This window comes from Sphaerulina musiva (assembly GCF_000320565.1).
Source record: "Sphaerulina musiva SO2202 unplaced genomic scaffold SEPMUscaffold_9, whole genome shotgun sequence".
Taxonomy (NCBI): domain Eukaryota; kingdom Fungi; phylum Ascomycota; class Dothideomycetes; order Mycosphaerellales; family Mycosphaerellaceae; genus Sphaerulina; species Sphaerulina musiva.
The window spans coordinates 834,191-851,138 of record NW_016017391.1 but is presented as its reverse complement, the minus strand read 5'-3'; the positions used below and the strand labels follow the sequence as shown (position 1 = coordinate 851,138).

The following is a 16,948-nucleotide window of genomic DNA, read 5'->3' as shown; positions in this document are numbered from 1 at the left end:
AGAAGCAGAAGCAGATTGCAGATGCAGAAGCCTTGGATGCCGATTTCGGCCACAGACATGTCTATAAATAGAATGCATCTCCAACAACACCAACAACCTACAACAACATTCGCCCTAACTCCTCGACGGCAGTATCATAGCTACCCTTGTACGCTTTTTGCCGTATCCAGCGACCACGTGAATGTTGTAAACTACTCATATAACCCACCTGCATCCCCTCTTGACTCGTCAGCTGAGAACTACGCAGTTTAGTTCCCCCTCCTGCACGTGTTGACGAGCGCCCAGCTACTTGATATATACATATACAGGTACTCTCCTTGCCCCGTCTGCCGAACATTACAGATAGCAACCTACCTTGTCTAGAAACAAACCAAGACATGGCTTCCACCACCCGCGGCAGCAACCCCTACATTCCCGGCCACAAACCCAAGCACATTGCAAATCACACATGGCGAACAGCAGAAAACTCCAGCGCATACGTCCTTCCCACCCTCAAGGAGAAGGTGCTCAAGAACCCCCAAATCCAAGCTCTTGACTGCGCCGCAGGTCCAGGCACCATCACCGCCTCCTTGGCCAAATATTTCCCTCAAGGCCACATTATCGCCACCGATCTCTCGCCCGAGATCGTCGCTCAAGCAGCAGAATATGCGCGAAGCATCGGAGTGACAAATGTGTCTGCTCAAGTTGCTTCTATTTACGACTTGCCCTTCGAGTCTGACAAGTTTGATTTCGTGCACGCGGGGCAGATTCTCTGTCACTTGGATCAGCCTCTGAAAGCTTTGAAGGAGATGATTCGAGTTTGTAAGCCGGGCGGTATCGTAGCGGTGAGGGAATCTGATGTGAGAATGTTCAATGTCTGGCCTGAAGTGAAAGGATTAATGGACACTCTGGAGCTTTGGAAACGTGTCATGGAGGCGAGTGGGGGTTCTTATAATATGGGGGTGCGGTTGTTGAGTTTGGCCTTGGAAGCGGGAATCGAGAGGAGTGCTATTCAGGCGTCGATGGGAACATGGTCCTATAGCACTCCCGAGGAAAGAGAGATCTGGGGCGGAACTATAGCCGTCAGGCTACGAGAGGGTAATATGCGGAATCTCATTGTAGAGCACAAACTCGGCTGGACTCTCGAGCAATTAGACGCAATGGCAGACGATTGGGATAAGTGGATCGAGACGGAGGACGGCTGGTTTGGTGCAATGAATGGCGAGATCATCATTACTAAGCCCTAGATCAACACATTGAAACGAGGCATCATCCATACATGTATCTATTACTTTCCGTTGTTGGATCTGAATCTGGACTTGTTGTTTCCCTTTCAGTACTAAGCTCCATTTCCCTCCTTGTAGGCACCACGACCGGGTTCTGATCCCGCAAGGTGGATATGGCGATTGCAGGAGTACGTACGTTCCGGGCGTCGTGGCACTCGCGTTTTCTAAATCTATGATTCTCGAGGTACTCGCGACCAGTGTCATAGAGGTCGCCAACTGCCACTACGGTCTTCGTGAGGAGAGGAATGGCCATTGGACCATGTGGAGTCTCAAGCTGCTGATGTCGGGATGGCGAACGAATCGGTGTATTTCCAAGGTTGTTATGGAAGGCTCATTGTTTCGCGGTAACGTGTACCGGGGACAAAATGCAGAAGGCTTCCAGGTTTATGGGGTGAAACGCGGCTCCAGTGCCGATAGAGACCAGTCTATGATATGGTGCTGAGGCTGGTCAGCAATTTAAGCTGGCACTGCGTGATTTCGCGAGGAGACAGCTTCGTGCGACTTGCCATACTGCTCGCCGGTCTGCAGTGAATGGAAAATAGCAATCATCCACCATAGGCAGGATCAAGTACCTGAGGTAATACTGTATCTGCCAGTGCGTTGGCAGGGTTGTTGCATCGGACAAAGTCGTGAAGTCGTAGATGTCACAGATGTGCATCCGCCAATCAGAGTCGCTCTTTCCGGCCTTACCCTGCGGGAGTAACCGTCGAGAAGTTCGGAAGGAGCAGCAGAAGAACACCAGTCGCGGCGACAGCGACATCTGCCTCCACTCGATCCCTTCAACCTCGACGTCCGCGATCCTGTAGACCGCCTCAAGTGCTGAGGCACCTACTCCTATACCATGCTTAGCCGGACCGCCGCACGCGCAACACGCGCATTAGCCACTGGCAAGACCGCCGCCAGCAAGACTGCCACCGTACGTTGAGCTCACCCCTACCATTGCTCCGCCACGCACAATCGATGGCTTGCAACCATATGCGGAGGTTACGTGTGATGCTATGGACATACTGCGTAGATGTGGAAGCGTATGCTGATAGACGTGCGATGACAGCGCAACGCCTCCTCGCAAAGCTCTTCCGAATCGGCCGGCTCGAAGTTTTGGACCAACAATGCCCTCCTCGCATCCTCGAGCGCTCTCGCGGCCACGTCCGTAGCATGGTACTTCTACCAATATGGGCGTCCAGCGTACGCCATGACGCCGGCTGAAGAAGGGTGAGTTGCCGATAGACAATGCGAACAGGACCGAGGCGTGGAAACAGGGCAGCGGACTGATAAAAAAGACAGACTGCACGCCACGAAGTACCCATGGGAGCACGAGTCCCTGATCAAGACCTTTGACCACGCCGCCCTCCGCCGTGGATTCCAGGTCTACCGTGAAGTGTGCGCTTCATGCCATTCCTTGAGCCGTATCCCGTACCGCACACTTGTCGGTAACATTATGACTGTCGACGAGGCCAAGGCATTGGCTGAGGAGAACGAGTATGATGGCGAGCCAAACGATGAGGGTGACATTGAGAAGCGCCCTGGAAAGTTGTCGGACTATATCCCCAACCCATATAAGAACGATGAAGCTGGTCGCGCAGCCAACAATGGTGCTCTGCCTCCCGATCTCAGCTTGATCGTCAAGGGCCGTCATGGAGGCTGCAACTACATCTTCTCACTTCTCACTGGATACCCCGAGGAACCACCAGCCGGTGCTGTCGTGCCGGCCGGCTTAAACTTCAACCCATACTTCCCAGGTACTGGTATCGCCATGGCCCGTGTTCTTTACGATGGTCTTGTCGAGTACGAAGATGGAACTCCAGCTACTACTTCCCAAATGGCCAAGGACGTGGTCGAGTTCTTGAACTGGGCCGCTGAGCCTGAGATGGACGAGCGCAAGCGTATGGGCTGGAAGGTCATGGCTATTGGATCCGTACTGTTCGCCATGAGTGTCTGGGTCAAGAGGTACAGCGACCGAGACCTGCGAAGGTTGAAGAATACAGCTGACATGAGTACTACAGATACAAGTGGTCAACGATCAAGACTCGCAAGATCTCCTACACCCCACCTCCGTCAAGCGAGCGTCCAGCACCAGGCTCCATCTTCCGAAGATAGATGTGATATGCTAGAGTGGAGTAGCAGAGGGCAAGAAGATGGACAGTGGCATGTACAGATGTTTTCTAGCGTGCTTCCTTCGTGTAACAAGAGCGTGATCACAATACACACCCAAAACTCGCAGTTTGCTGACAGATTGGATATATGCATCCTCACGTAACTGATCATTCGTCTCCCGAACATTTCGAAAGACATTGCGCCCTCTGAGAAGGAGTTCATCGGTCCAGCCATTGATTGCATGTACTTCCATGAGAGCTCCTTCCCCGATTGAACGTTCGCGCGGAAGTCGCCCAAGTCCACATGATGCAGTGAAGTTCTTCTCTCGGATTACATGTAGGTTCGTACGCCCGGGCCCAGCAAAGCATCCTTTCGTGGCCGCAAAATGCTTGCTTCTCTCCAAGCCTGCAGAGAAAATGCCCGAAATTGTTCTCTCGTCTCTTCCCTCACGTGGAAACCAACGAGCACGATGATGTAAGGCTTCAAGTCCAACTGAAGTCCGTTGAAAAGAAGCTGCTGGGAAAGTATGGCTATCAAATGGGGCGCTGCTGCATCTCAGTCTGCTCATATTCTCGTTTGACAGCGGGAGTGTACAATATCAGCTCACATGTCTATTATTTCCTATTTGATAACTTCTAGCCAAACTGTTCCAATTGATGTGAGATATTACGGTAGTCCACGCTCACAGATGGCATCATCCTCAAGACCTTTCGCGCTCAAGATATAAGCGCCCTATGCTCACTTCTTTTCCTCCTCCACACCAACGCACTTTGAAATCTCGACTCCATCAGGCTCACCCGTCGGCTCAAAAGAATCCACCAACCGACTCTCATACACCAGATTCGGATTCCCAAACGCAACACCCAAATCCTCCTTCTCAATCCTCTTCTTATACTGCTTCGCAGCCCGATCCGCAAACGCTTCAATATCATTCCCCCCTCCATTCGCCGCCTGCTTTGCCTTTTCCCTCTTCTGCTCCACCGAACTCCTCACATACTCCAAATACGGCGGATTACCCGGCTTAATGACATTATCCGCTGCCAGAACGGAGCCGGGAGAAATCAAACCCAAATCCTCGCAGAGTTTCAAATCAGTCGTGTAGGCGGGTTTGTAGTGGTCGAGGAACATGAGGTCGATTTTGCTGAGTTGTCCTGTGGCGTGGAGACGTTTGATGGAGCTGTCACTGCTTCCGATTTCGACTTTGACGATTTCTGAGAGCCCGGCCAGGTGTACCAGAGCCATGATGACTGCGGCGAATTCTGGAGACCGTTCGAGAGAGAAGTAGCGTTTTCCGCCGGATGCTTTGACGGCTGCGCCGAAGAGGATGCAGCTGTAGCCTACGTAGCCTCCGAGCTCGACCTGGGGATTAGAGGTGTTGGGTTAGCATTCATTGTAGCAGATAGTGATTCATGAGCGCATGATGTGAGGGAGTTTTGATGAGGTATTGTACCATCGTTTGAGGCTTGACTTCTGCAATCAGGTCGGTGACGATTTTGCCCTTGTCCTCGCCGACATTCATGAGGTACTTCTTCTCGCGACCGAATTTGTCAATGGCTTGCAGGACTTTGGCGGGGTTTCCGCGTATGGACTCGAGTTCTGGGAGGCCAAAGACATAGTGTAGCAGCTCGACTTCACGGCCGTCGTCGAAGAAGACTTCTTCTTGCTCGGCGTAGGCCTTCTTCTGGTCGAAAGAGGGCATCTTGGCAATTTTCTTGTTGGTCTTCTTGAGCTTGTGATGTTATTCTCGGCACGGGCGCTTCTGGTTGCTTGATGAGATTTGGATGACTGCGATTGATCTGTAGGTACTATACACAAGAGATTCTCAGAAAATCGTGCAGAGTATGGAGCTTTCGCATGCTATGCTGCACTTGTGCAGTCGGCGGTCGGCTTCCTGCTCCACTTCCAAGCTCAAATTGGGGATTCAAGGCGTCATGACCCAAACATACCTACCTTACCTACAGTACATGTATTTCGCGGACTCCTTGAAAACTCACTACGTATCTATCCTAACCATCCTTCGTACATCCGATCCTGCACCGCTACTTAAGCCATCCAGGAGGTAAGGTACATGTAGTACATGATGGTTATTCCGTATAAGCGAAGCGGAAAACTGTGGGTTCAAATAACCCCCTCCTCGTACTTGCCTACCGTAGCCCAGCTCCTGTGCAAACACTCGAAATCTTGAGCTCCCCAACATTCACTCTTGAATCTCAGCTCACATCGGCTGAGGAATGGTGTCTGCGACGGTGGATACTGCTGATATAGGCATTCTAATCAGACAATGTTGATGAGCAGCTCTTTGGCGGGGTCCTCACTACAGAGATGGCGAGCATGATGCTATTCTTGTCGTCCTGCTCCTGCATTTTCTTTCCAGGAGACCACAAAATACTATGATGAGGTCGCTGAGAATTTGGTAGTGACCGGTCCGCCGGAAGCCGGAGGGTGAGCGTCAGGTACAATTCCAGGGGACGAGTCCGGTGTTGGGATCAATATCGGTTCCTGGATCCGCTGCCGAACCATGGGCGGGCACTTTGTCCTGTTCCTGAACTTCCTGGACGATCCTGGCTTTGACACAACCACTGGGTTGGAGTGCGGCATTCTTGAACACACAGAAATGCTATTCACTGTGTCATCAATCTGTTGCTGGCGAAGCATGACGCTCGCCTGACCAGCACTGTACACCTAGGTACGACTGATTTGCCGTAGCATATGCAGGGCCGACAAATGGATTACCGAAGCTGCCGAGACAGCAGAAGGTAAAGTACCTCACCGTAGCGCATGAATCGTCCGTTATCTTGAAACGTTCGAGGTCTCGACTGGATTCTTGGAACAGATTGCAAGTTTCGAACTTCACTTCTGCTCTGCTGTCCTGTGAAACTGGTACTGTTGCGGACAGTGGCGAAGTAGCTCTACCTACTCTCGTTGTTCTGGTAGGTGGTAGCTTCAACAGTTGCTGCAGGGGACGATATCAATTTTGCCATTGGCCGTTGGTGGCTAGATGTTCTCGCCATCGTGCAGACGGCAACTGACTGACTCGTTGACAGATGTCGCCTGAGATCTCATATCGCATTATTGTCGTTGTTGGTGTTGGTGTGCGATAGAGTGGCGAAATATTGGCTTTTCGCGTATGGAAAGAGATCAGCCACAGCCATTCGCTTCCCCTATGACCCCGAATCCCCGTTGTCAAGCAGCACTCTCTCTACCTCCTAGTAGCACACACCGCGGGGCCGCCAATGTTTTAGCGGCAGAGGCCGTGATAGGTCGATTTTCGTCCATACCGTGCTTTGGCGGACGAGGAATTCATCGTCATTTTGTTATCTTGACTGCAGACTGCAGACTGCAGTGTAACAACATCCAGATTTTGAATGCAGGAACGAGGCTTGGCAGGCGTCCTTGTCCCCATGGCCCCTATGGCACCCATGCCGACGGCGCTAGCAAGGAGTAAAATGCAGTGATCAGCAGCATGATAGGCGCGTATCTAAAGGAGTGCTTGAGGGGAGGTAAGGTTGCAAAGGGGCAGCGACTGGGCTTTTCAAAAAAAAAAAATCGCTGGTAGAACTATCAATGAATGATACATAGGTAAGGTAGTACGGTCGTGCCTTGTCCTTGCATTCATGTAACCATAGAACTATCTATATAGGTATGAGGTTGTTGAGACTCCTTCTGTGATGTGTGATGTGATACAGTACATGTAGGAGGGTGTGCGAAGCTTTCGGGCATGTTTAGTCCCAGAGGTGGCTTCATCGCCTCGCTGCCTGTTACGCCCAAAAACCCTAAGCACGATCCAGGGCGCCCACGCTAGAACTAGGGACCATCACTAGTTCAGTGAGTTCACGACTGCGAGCTGCATAGGGATTAGGGAGGGTGGCTTGGCAATTGTTGAATGCGGGCATTCTCGACTAAATACCGACGACGACGGTGCTTGCGCGCCTGCCTTGGATCTGCTTTTCCCTCTCGTTCTGCGTGCGCTGAGTGCTTGCGCGTACTGCCCTGGCCTTCCAACTTCCTCTAACGAGTTTCACCGGCAATTCGTCTTCCTGCAATATAATAATAACACTCGCCAACGCGACAAGCCGACAACCACGGCAAACCGTCCGCAGACCCGGCATAGCCTGTCTTATACCCAGCGGGCAATCACGTCGGACAGGCATTGCCACGAGCTTGTCTCGCATTTTCATCGCTCCACGGCGCGCCATCCCTGCTGCTCAGTCACACAGTGCACGTCCAGCGGCAGAGCACAGCGCCGCGCCGGGGTCTCCAATAGTTCCCATTCTCGTTCTAGCGAGGGCTCCGAGCCATCGCAGTCCAGCAGGAGGAGTCTCAGAAGTGGGAGAAGCACGACACATACACATACACACACATACACACACACACGCACAGGTCACCCGCAGTCGACACCGGCCGTCTCGTTCACATGGCTGCCTGGCGCGGGTCTACATGATCAGGACAAAAGAACGACGACGATCTCCGCAACAGGCGTGCTCACTGCGTGCGAGCATCGCCGGTAGCGCCTGCGGTAACCTGCAGCAGAGCCTGAACGCCAGACGGGCACGAGCATGAGCTCCACGATGACTTCCACGCTCCCGCGCACTGCGCGACCACCGCCGTCAGGGCCACTGCCCGCGCTTCCTGTCTACAAGACGAGGTGCAAATCGACCGACGCGCTGAGCGAGCCTCCCGACTCCAGAAGGACGTCGACCGCCTCCCTGCCCCGCACCAATTCCACGCCCAAACGAACTGCCATCCCTTCTGTGCGCTCCGTCACCACCTCTGGACTGCCCACGCCGGGCAAGACGAAAGCGAATTCTGCTTCTTCTGTGCCGAAGCTGAGAAATACTCCCGAACCGCTGCTCCTCTCACCAGGAGCCTCCGGAAGTGCCCTGCCCAAGACGATACGCAAAACCGCCAGTATTGGCCAATTCCCTTTACCACCAACAGGCACACCACGAGTGACGAGCCTGCCACCAAGCCCGTTGTCTGCAACACAATCTTCAGGGTCGAATGAGCAAGATGGCGTGCCCGCAGTGCCGCTGAGTAGCAAGCAGCGCGATGGATCAAAACACAGAAGTGTCGAGAGTGGCCTGAAGAAGCCCAAGTCGCGGAGCTCAGGATACGGTGTTCGCCCTAAAGCCTCGACCGCTTCACTTGCCGGAGCAGGCTCCCCCAGCTTACTCAACGGCACTGGCGACAGTAAGCTGATATCTAGTGGCCGGAACTTGAGGCACACCGACAGTCTACTGAGTATACCATCGCCTCCAGAGAGTCGCTCGTCATCCGCCAATGGCTCCTATCGAACCGACGCTACCATTATGGAGGACGCTTCTGACGAACTTGGTGATAGAGGTCGAACGCGTCGTACGAGCTCCGCATCCAAGGGCAGGCGCGAATCTGAAGGTGGCAAGGATATGAAAGGCAATGTTCTTGTCAGCGTGCGCGTGCGACCCGATGCGGGCAGCGAGGAGAACAGGCCCGAAGGCGAGTGGATGGTCGACGGCAGACGATCCCTCATTTCGTATCGTGGACGAGAAGGCGGCGACTACCGATACGACAATGTCTTCTCACCCAACGACGGCAATACTAGAGTCTACGATAACGCGGCGAAGCGGCTTGTGCGACGAGTCATGGAGGGCTACCACGGGACCGTTTTTGCATACGGGATGACAGGAACTGGAAAGACTTTCTCGATGCAAGGAACATCAACACAGCCGGGTGTCATTCCGCTTGCCATCACCGATATCTTCTCATACATCCGGGAGAATCCTAGCCGGGAGTTTCTGTTGCGTGTCAGCTATTTGGAAATCTACAACGAGAAAATTTACGATCTTTTGACACAGGCTGCTCCTGGTTTAGCGCAGGAAGAGATCAAGCTTCGAGAGGATAGCAAACGCGGAGTCTATGCTACTCCGCTGAAGGAGGAGATCGTCCAGTCTCCGAATCAGCTACTACGCGTGATCGCACGTGGTGACCTGGCGAGACGGACAGGCAGCACGCAATTCAACGCGAGATCGTCTCGATCGCATGCCGTGGTACAGATCGTGGTGGAATCTCGAGAGCGCACACAGAATCATGGCGGAAATCTCGGCAAAGAGACCAGAAGAACCGATAGGATCATGCCTGGTGGCGTCCTGGTGTCCACTCTGTCCTTGATTGATCTTGCTGGGTCCGAAAAAGCCGCTGAAGACAAAGAGCGGAGAACTGAGGGCGCTCATATCAACAAGTCCTTGCTCACGTTGGGCACGGTCATTGCACGCCTGTCCACCGAAGACGAGAAGGACAAAGATGCTGTGAAGCCTGCAGACCGAGAGAAGGCCACAAAGCATCTCCCTTATCGAGATAGCAAGCTGACCCGGTTACTGCAGGGAGCGCTGTCGGGTAACTCATTAGTTTCGATTCTGTGCACGATCCAGCTCTCATCGGCGAACACAAGTGCAGCGTTGGCCTCCTCGCATACTGGCGAGACTCTCAATACGCTCAAATTTGCGAGCAGAGCCAAAAACAACATCGTCAGTCACGCCAAGAAGAATGAGTCCAACGCCGCTCCTGGCGATCCTAATAGCAGAGCTCTACTCGACCGGTATAGGATCGAGATCCAGGAGCTCCGTACTCAGCTTGCGCAGCAGAACAATATCAAGGAAGAAGCGGAGAAGAAAGAGCTGACTGACGAAGACCGCGAGCTCGAGGAGCAATTGGAGCGCGAGGAGAAGCACAGGCATGAGGAGCAGATGCTCGAAATGCAACTTGCTCGAACAGCCTTGAAGGAGCGCATCAGCCACTTGAATCGTCTCATTCTGTCCTCGAGGTCTATCGGGGTCAACTCCGGGCGATTTTCAGTGAACAGCCTCAATCGTCGGACGAGCGGATTGAGCGCGACGCAATCGGAGTATGGCCGGCCTGTAAGTGTTCGGTCTCCCGATAGCGGGCACCGCGACAGCGCCGTGACGCTCGAGGCAAGCCCAGTGTTAGAAGTGCCTCCTACAGATGCGATCAATAGGGCCATGTCCAGTGGATCCATTACCATGGGTACTATACCTGGCGCGCAGGTGAGTCAGATGGTCGAGGAGGACACACCTGCTCTCACAGAAGATGATGAAGGCGACGATGTCGGAGCACCGGACGATGACGGGAATGATACTGCTAGTTTGCAACAGCAAAATCGCATGTTGCAGGCGGACTTGGTTGATAAGAATCGATACATTGCCACGCTGGAGAAGCGTCTTCTGCAGGCGCGTCGGACTAGCCATAGCAGGGTCAGCATGACATTTGCTGGTCGAGTGGGTGTTCCGGAAGAAGGCAGCATCGAAGCTCTCGTGCGCGAGAAGGATCGTGAGATTGAGGAATTGCGAGCGAAGCTGGACGACCAAATGCGCATGGTGACAGCGCTCCGAAGTGCGCGCAAGCGCGAACTCGTCGATAACAGGAAGAGCCTTCAGACCGCCACCAGCGAGGAGACGGCACGACCGGCGACATCGTACTCGTCCCTCGCGGACAGCGTTCCCGACCTGTCCACATTGCCGTTCAACAGGAACAGTTCCCGCATGTCGAGCATGTCCCGCGTGGCATCGGCAAATGGTCACCGCAGCACGCCCTCCAATGCGAGTCGAGCCAGTTCCAGCGCGGTGAACTTCTCCAAGACGCCCCTTTCTCCCGTCGCCATCCTCAGCCCCACACATTCCTCCAACAACTCTCGCGATAGCAATACCATGATTCATCAGCACAACCAGCTCAAGAATAGCAGACGCAAGAGTGTCGATGAAATGACGCAACTGCTCGATCAAATGATCCAAGACAAAGTGGAGAGCGGGCATCTGGTGCGAGGAGGCGACCGGGGCTCGATTCGAGTCCGGCATGATACGATGATGCAGCAACATGGCAACGAGGTTTTGGAGGACGATGCGAAATGCTGAATTGGTCGTTTTGGTGGATCGAGCTCGGCATTGTTCACGGCTCACGACTGGACCTGCTCATGACGAGCATTCTTTCCCTTTTTGGTGTTTTTTTATTTTCTCCCTTTTGATTCCGACTACACATGCCAGGCTACTGGAATTTGCGCGCACGAGCAAACGAGAGCGATACCCTTCCCACGAGAGAACAGGATTACTTTTTTCTTGTTTTTTTTTTCTTCTTTCCCTTGGTCATTTGTATACATGTATGAGAGTGAAGAACGGCGAAGAGCGGAAATGAAGATGAGGTACCTATCTATTCGGAGGTTTTTGTATCACATGTGATTTGGAAAATCAGGTACCGACCTAAGGTGCGGTAGCTAGCTTCTTGTACAGGGATCAAGCGAAACGGTAGACAGACAGCAACGATGAATGAGTGGCACCAGTGGGCCGTCCATTCCAATTTATCTCGAAATGCTCCTAGACACACTTGCATTGCGCTGTTTGACGAACGAACGAGGTTGTAAGTTTTTCGTTTGTAGAGAAGACGGGTAGATTGGGGAGAGAGTGACGGAGAGATACATGGTACACGTATGCGAGTTCATGTATCCAGGTCATACATTATCTTACTTACCTGAGGTACATGTACTTTTTACCTTTGAGCAAAGGATGATTTGATGATGAGTTACTATTATTGTTTGTGATTACTGATGGATGGCACGTGTTTGTAGGGTTCTCTACTATATGATGACGATGATGACAGAAACACATTACCTAGATACATACATGTACCTAGTAACGATGATGGTGAGTGAGAGAGCACGGCCTCCTGATCTTCGTTTGGTCTGATCGTTTATCGTGTGTGTGTATTTTGTTCTCCCTGGACGATGGATGACGCAAATGGTAGATGAGGATCAACACAAATGTCATTTCACATCTTTTCAAGGGGACAGGATAGATATGTAGGTGGGAGGTAGTGACTGGATGGACAGAAACGGCGTTGGAAGATTGGATTGAATGATTTGATTGGACTTTTATGAATTCTATCGGGAGGAGGAGAAAAAGTGAACAGCCTCGGCATTTCTCCTGGTTCTTGATACATGTAGTCTAGTAGAGGTAAAAAGGTGTTCAGGTTCAGGATCGTTAGCAATGACGCCATGATGCATCGAAATAGTTTCGACTCACGGACTGGCGTGTTTCATGTTGCTCGCTAAGCCTGACTAAGGTGGCTGACTGATGACGGGGAGTTGGTTTGTCGAGATGTGAGTGGTCGAGAGATTGAGAAAGTTGTCGAGCACATGACACTCCATCCTGGACCCTCTCACCGTTCCAGTTCCAGGTAGATGTCATGAATCGATCATCACCGACAAACACCTCCAGCTCTTCTTACACAGTGGGGGGACTTTTTTGGTTTCTCATTCTGCACTTGTCCCTTACTTGTCCCCTTTTTTTATTTTTTTTTATCTTGGTAGCAACATCTTGCACTGCAATTGCCCGTCGTCACTTTTTACTGCACTGGCTCGGTCTCGGTGTCTGTGGGTGTGTGTGCTAACTGTACTACTGCTACCTTAATCGATACGAACTGGAGCTGGCCTCCTGGACACACCACGCACTAAGGACACCGCTCTACAGGACAGGTGCCTACTCCTTCGCCCTCTTTTTCCACCTCGGATCACCCCAAACGTGCTTTTTCGTTCCTCGTACTACTACCCTCATCAGCTCGCTGGGAGAGCTGTGCATCCAGTCTGCCTTCATCTCCTTCCCCCTCTTGGACCTTCCAGGGACAGATCACCCATCGGGATTGCTCGAGCATGCTGGTCGCCTCCGAGAATAGATTGCATTTGTAACTTGCTGCATCGTTTTTACTTGTAGCCTTGATCCTGCACCATTCACCCGCTCGCTCGCTTGAGCCACTTCCACCAAGATGCGCCCTCGTCGGAACACTGTCCTCTCGACCAGCCCGTCCATGTCCTCGGCGGACTCAATCACTTCAAGTCCTATTGCTTCATCCAACGAGAGTATACACGAGAAGACGTTTGATGGCTTCCCGGACTCGCCCACTTTGCCACTGCCGGCAACTACAAAGGAGAACTGGACGAAACCGAGGAGGGACAAGGCCATGGTGGTGAAGACACTGCTGGCAGTGTGTGGGGTGGTGATGTTGTGGCAGTATCTGTCCATGTCCTCCTGGTTGCATTCGCACAACGCATCAGCATCAGCATCAGCATCAGTACGGACGGAATCGCAATCCCGGACGCAAGCAGATATGGAGTGGATTGCTGCCAATGCACTGCCGGACGAACCCACCGCTCTCGTGGTGGCAGATCCTGTGGGAACCTCTCGCTGGACGATTTCCATTCCTCACAACTACACCTTCCCCTTGCCCACGCACTACTACAAGGACATGTGCTCGCAGGGGGATACGATGCGAGCTGGTCTGAGCGTCGATTCGGGATATTCCCATGCTAAGCATTGGTGGCAGCGAAGTGGATACTTTGCCACAGACCCCACATATCTGGACATCAAGGAGGCCGAGGACCTGGGCGCGCTGCCCAAATCGAAGGGGGATAGTTCGAATGTCTGTGAACGCAGTATGACTTTTGTGCTCGATGACAAAGAGGCCAGCTTCGGCAAAACGTTGCTGCTGTTGTGGATGAGCTATGGACTCGCCCAAGAGGAAGGTCGATCGTTCTTCATTGACGACTCCACGTGGGCCTGGGGCAAGTTCTCCGCCTATTTCCGACCACCACCTGCACCGCAATGCGCTCGACCGCCGCCACATCAAATCGTGCCCTGCCCGCACAGTGCGCGACATGTGGCCGTGTCTTCCACAACGGCACGCTGGACTTTTGGCCGATCATTCGAAAAGGAGTTTCGGGCAACGCACAAGCATGGCCTGGCATCTCAGCGTCGCATCTTCGACTTGGCACGAGCAGGCTACAAAGCCCTGTTCGTGCTGACCGGCGAAGACGCACTCTACGCTGCATCGCGCATCGCCAAGCTCCAAGACGACGCCACCGCGCACCACGGCTCTCTCGTGGGCATGCAAATCCGGCGAGGGGATTTACATCCCTTTGAGTACGAGTACAACGGGGACTACCTGCCTCTCGAACGCTACGCCGCCGCCGCACGATCTCTGTTACAGTCCGGTCACGACACTGCCGCCGCCAGCGGTCTCAACGACCCGGAGCACATCGGCTCTCCTTTAGTGCTCGCATCCGACGATCCGCGCATTCTCGACGCCGCAGAACTCCAGCAAGCCGCAGCGCCCTTTACTGTACAAAGAGCGCAAGAGCGAATCCAACTCGCCACCAAAGACGTTCTCGACCAGAGTTCTCCCAAAACTCCCGAACGCGCCCCCGGATCCGCATACGTCAAGCACGTCGACGAAAACACCGGTTGGGAAGGCGGGTTCTTCAGCGGACTTTTCTTCTCTCTCGGTGGAGGTGGCAGTAGTGGCAGTAACCCTGCAGACGATCAACGCATGCAACTTCGCCATTTGGTCGGTCGAGCGTATTTACTCGATTTCGCCGTCCTCGGCGCGAGCGATGGCGTCGTGTGTGCGATTAGTAGTGCTACGTGTCGTGCGGTGGCGGTCATGATGGGGTGGGATGCTGTGCGGGAGGGCAAGTGGTTGAATGTGGATGATAAGAGATCGTGGAGTTGGAATGGCGGGAGATGATAAGAAGATTGTGTGTGTGTTGTGCAGTCACTGTACATGTACTGTACATGTATGCGATATTGTGGACACAAAAGTTGCATATTGGATGATGACTTGAAAGGGAGGCATTGGCATTGGCATTAAGCATTGAGCATAGCGTAGAGCGGCACTTTCATCTAGATACCCACCATTCCCTCTTTTTTGTGAGAACAATGATGAAAGAGAAGAGGAAGAAGAAGTAAGAAGTAAGAAGAGAAAAAAAAAATGAAAAAAAAAAAAGCCAGTTAAAAGCAACATCGCCCGACTTGGGTGATTTTCCTTTTTTCTCTTATTCTGTGTGCTTTTTTCTTTTCAATTTTCATCATCACAGTTCATTCATTTCATTCCTTCTTCCCCCCTCTCCCTCTCCTTCCACCCCTCCCAAATCCCCTTTAACCTCCCACTCGCCCTCCGACTCACACACAACCCCGGATCCACCCTCTGCACGCCCCCTTCCCCACCATCCAACAACCCCAACGCCGCCAACCCCAAATAACTATGATACAAATCCGGCAAATCGCCCGGAAATTTCCCAAAGCCTCCCAACGTCGGATGTTGCGTCTTCTCCAATAGATAGCGTCGAAGTCGGCTGTGGCAGTACAAGTGCGAAGCGTGCATTAAATGGAAACTGGCTCCTGTCCACCACGCGTAGCAGGTGTCGGCGACTTTGTTTGTGCGTCCATTCATGCCTGCGTCGGGTGGCGAGAGGGTCATGAAGCCTGTGTTGGGGAGGAGGGTGGAGCGGTCGGGGCTTTGGTGGAGGGGGTTGGTGGTGGTGGAGGAGGAGGAGGGGATTTGCTGGGAATCTGAGGGGGAAGGGTCGGTTTTGGGTTTTTTGGGCGCGGGAGGTTGGTCCGTGGATGTGGAGGAGGTGGAGGATGGAGCTGGTGCTGGTGCTGGTGCTGGTGCCTCTTCTTCGGAGAATTCGAGTTCTTCTTCAATGTCTTCGAGGTCGGTTTGGCGCTCGACCAGCCAGCGGATGGTTGCGTCGGGGTCGGAAGGTGCTCGGATCGGCGCGTCGTTGTCCACTGTTGTCTTGCCGCTGGTGGGAGTGGCAAGGCGGCCGAGAAAGTTCAATGCGCCCAGAGAGCAGTATTCGTAGCCGGCGTGTGGCTCGTGGTAGGCATAATCTGCAATGCCGCCGTCGTAAGACTATCAGATTGAATCAGCTGAAATGTCTCCCTCAAGCTTGTGAAGGCGATGTTTACTTCAGCCAGTCGAATGCATCGCACAAATCCATCAACATCAATATCTTCCACCGCGACCCCGCCAACCTGAACCGTCCCCGTCTCCTGGCCACGCAGGATATATCGAACCCCCGCCGCGCAATATCCATATCTCGGGTCCATGCCACCATGAATTTCGCCATCGACAAGAGTTTCGCCAAAAGATCCATCTGGTCGTTGCATCTGACGTATCCAGATCAGTGTCTCTTTCCTCCGTACTCTCTCCAGATCATCGCCCGCGGCCAGCAGCGCAGAGAGCGCAAAGAATGTCGCTGGCACATTGGCCGGGTCCCATTTCGCATTCTCCTCATTGCGTAACGGACCAAAATCGGTACCAGGCCACATCCGAAACCCCCCAGCCGGGTGCTGACAATGGTAGATCCAATCAATGTAGTCTTTTTGTTCCTGGGGATTCGTGACTTGTTCGAATGCGTCCAGCAAATCCAAGGCCGAGAGGATGAAAAAGGCGAGATACATGCGATTGCTTTCGTTGCCCGTATAGTGGTGAGGGAGCAATGTCTTGAGACATCGCCGCCAGTATCGGATGTGTCGTGCCTGTAGACGTCCACAATATGAGCCAATAATGTTCACTGCCCCCTCTCTCTCTCCTCCGTTCTCTCTCTTCTTACCTGGTCCAGAACAACGGGTTCTGCCAAATCCATCGTCATGTCGGGCGGGCGGGCCCAGGGGAGGTGGCAAGGCGGGTGAATCAACGGTCAAGGCCACATATCTGGCTACGACCAAACCCAAAAATGTGTATGTGAAATTCCGAAAGAAGTGAAG

The 16,948-nt window shown here is 53.1% G+C and overlaps 6 protein-coding genes across 6 annotated transcripts; 4 read left to right on the top strand and 2 right to left on the bottom strand.

The window, feature by feature from the left end:
• Window positions 1-377: 377 nt before the first annotated feature.
• On the top strand, window positions 378-1,226 carry SEPMUDRAFT_50101 (S-adenosyl-L-methionine-dependent methyltransferase; the record flags this gene model as incomplete). Its single annotated transcript, XM_016909148.1, has 1 exon — window positions 378-1,226. The coding sequence occupies one exon, from the start codon at window positions 378-380 to the stop codon at window positions 1,224-1,226; it is 849 nt and encodes a 282-aa protein (XP_016758127.1).
• A 792-nt stretch (window positions 1,227-2,018) lies between these two features.
• On the top strand, window positions 2,019-3,533 carry SEPMUDRAFT_151076 (cytochrome c1 heme protein). The gene is made up of 4 exons (XM_016906581.1): window positions 2,019-2,181; window positions 2,317-2,477; window positions 2,550-3,212; window positions 3,269-3,533. The coding sequence occupies exons 1-4, from the start codon at window positions 2,107-2,109 to the stop codon at window positions 3,360-3,362; spliced, it is 993 nt and encodes a 330-aa protein (XP_016758126.1). The 5' UTR covers window positions 2,019-2,106; the 3' UTR covers window positions 3,363-3,533.
• Window positions 3,534-3,961: 428 nt separating this feature from the next.
• On the bottom strand, window positions 3,962-5,135 carry SEPMUDRAFT_151075 (O-methyltransferase). Its single transcript, XM_016906580.1, has 2 exons — window positions 4,810-5,135; window positions 3,962-4,718 (listed from the first exon to the last, which is right to left on the bottom strand). The coding sequence occupies exons 1-2, from the start codon at window positions 5,056-5,058 to the stop codon at window positions 4,098-4,100; spliced, it is 870 nt and encodes a 289-aa protein (XP_016758125.1). The 5' UTR covers window positions 5,059-5,135; the 3' UTR covers window positions 3,962-4,097.
• Window positions 5,136-7,322: 2,187 nt separating this feature from the next.
• SEPMUDRAFT_151073 (kinesin-domain-containing protein) lies at window positions 7,323-11,682 on the top strand. Its single transcript, XM_016906579.1, has 2 exons — window positions 7,323-8,549; window positions 8,619-11,682. Exons 1-2 carry the CDS (start codon window positions 7,916-7,918, stop codon window positions 11,261-11,263), a joined length of 3,279 nt encoding a protein of 1,092 aa, XP_016758124.1. The 5' UTR covers window positions 7,323-7,915; the 3' UTR covers window positions 11,264-11,682.
• A 1,021-nt stretch (window positions 11,683-12,703) lies between these two features.
• On the top strand, window positions 12,704-15,155 carry SEPMUDRAFT_151072 (uncharacterized protein). The gene has a single exon (XM_016906578.1). The coding sequence runs from the start codon at window positions 13,164-13,166 to the stop codon at window positions 14,919-14,921; it is 1,758 nt and encodes a 585-aa protein (XP_016758123.1). The 5' UTR covers window positions 12,704-13,163; the 3' UTR covers window positions 14,922-15,155.
• A 100-nt stretch (window positions 15,156-15,255) lies between these two features.
• Window positions 15,256-16,888, bottom strand: SEPMUDRAFT_151071 (terpenoid cyclases/Protein prenyltransferase). The gene is made up of 3 exons (XM_016906577.1): window positions 16,795-16,888; window positions 16,148-16,720; window positions 15,256-16,091 (listed from the first exon to the last, which is right to left on the bottom strand). Exons 1-3 carry the CDS (start codon window positions 16,831-16,833, stop codon window positions 15,276-15,278), a joined length of 1,428 nt encoding a protein of 475 aa, XP_016758122.1. The 5' UTR covers window positions 16,834-16,888; the 3' UTR covers window positions 15,256-15,275.
• Window positions 16,889-16,948: the final 60 nt, after the last annotated feature.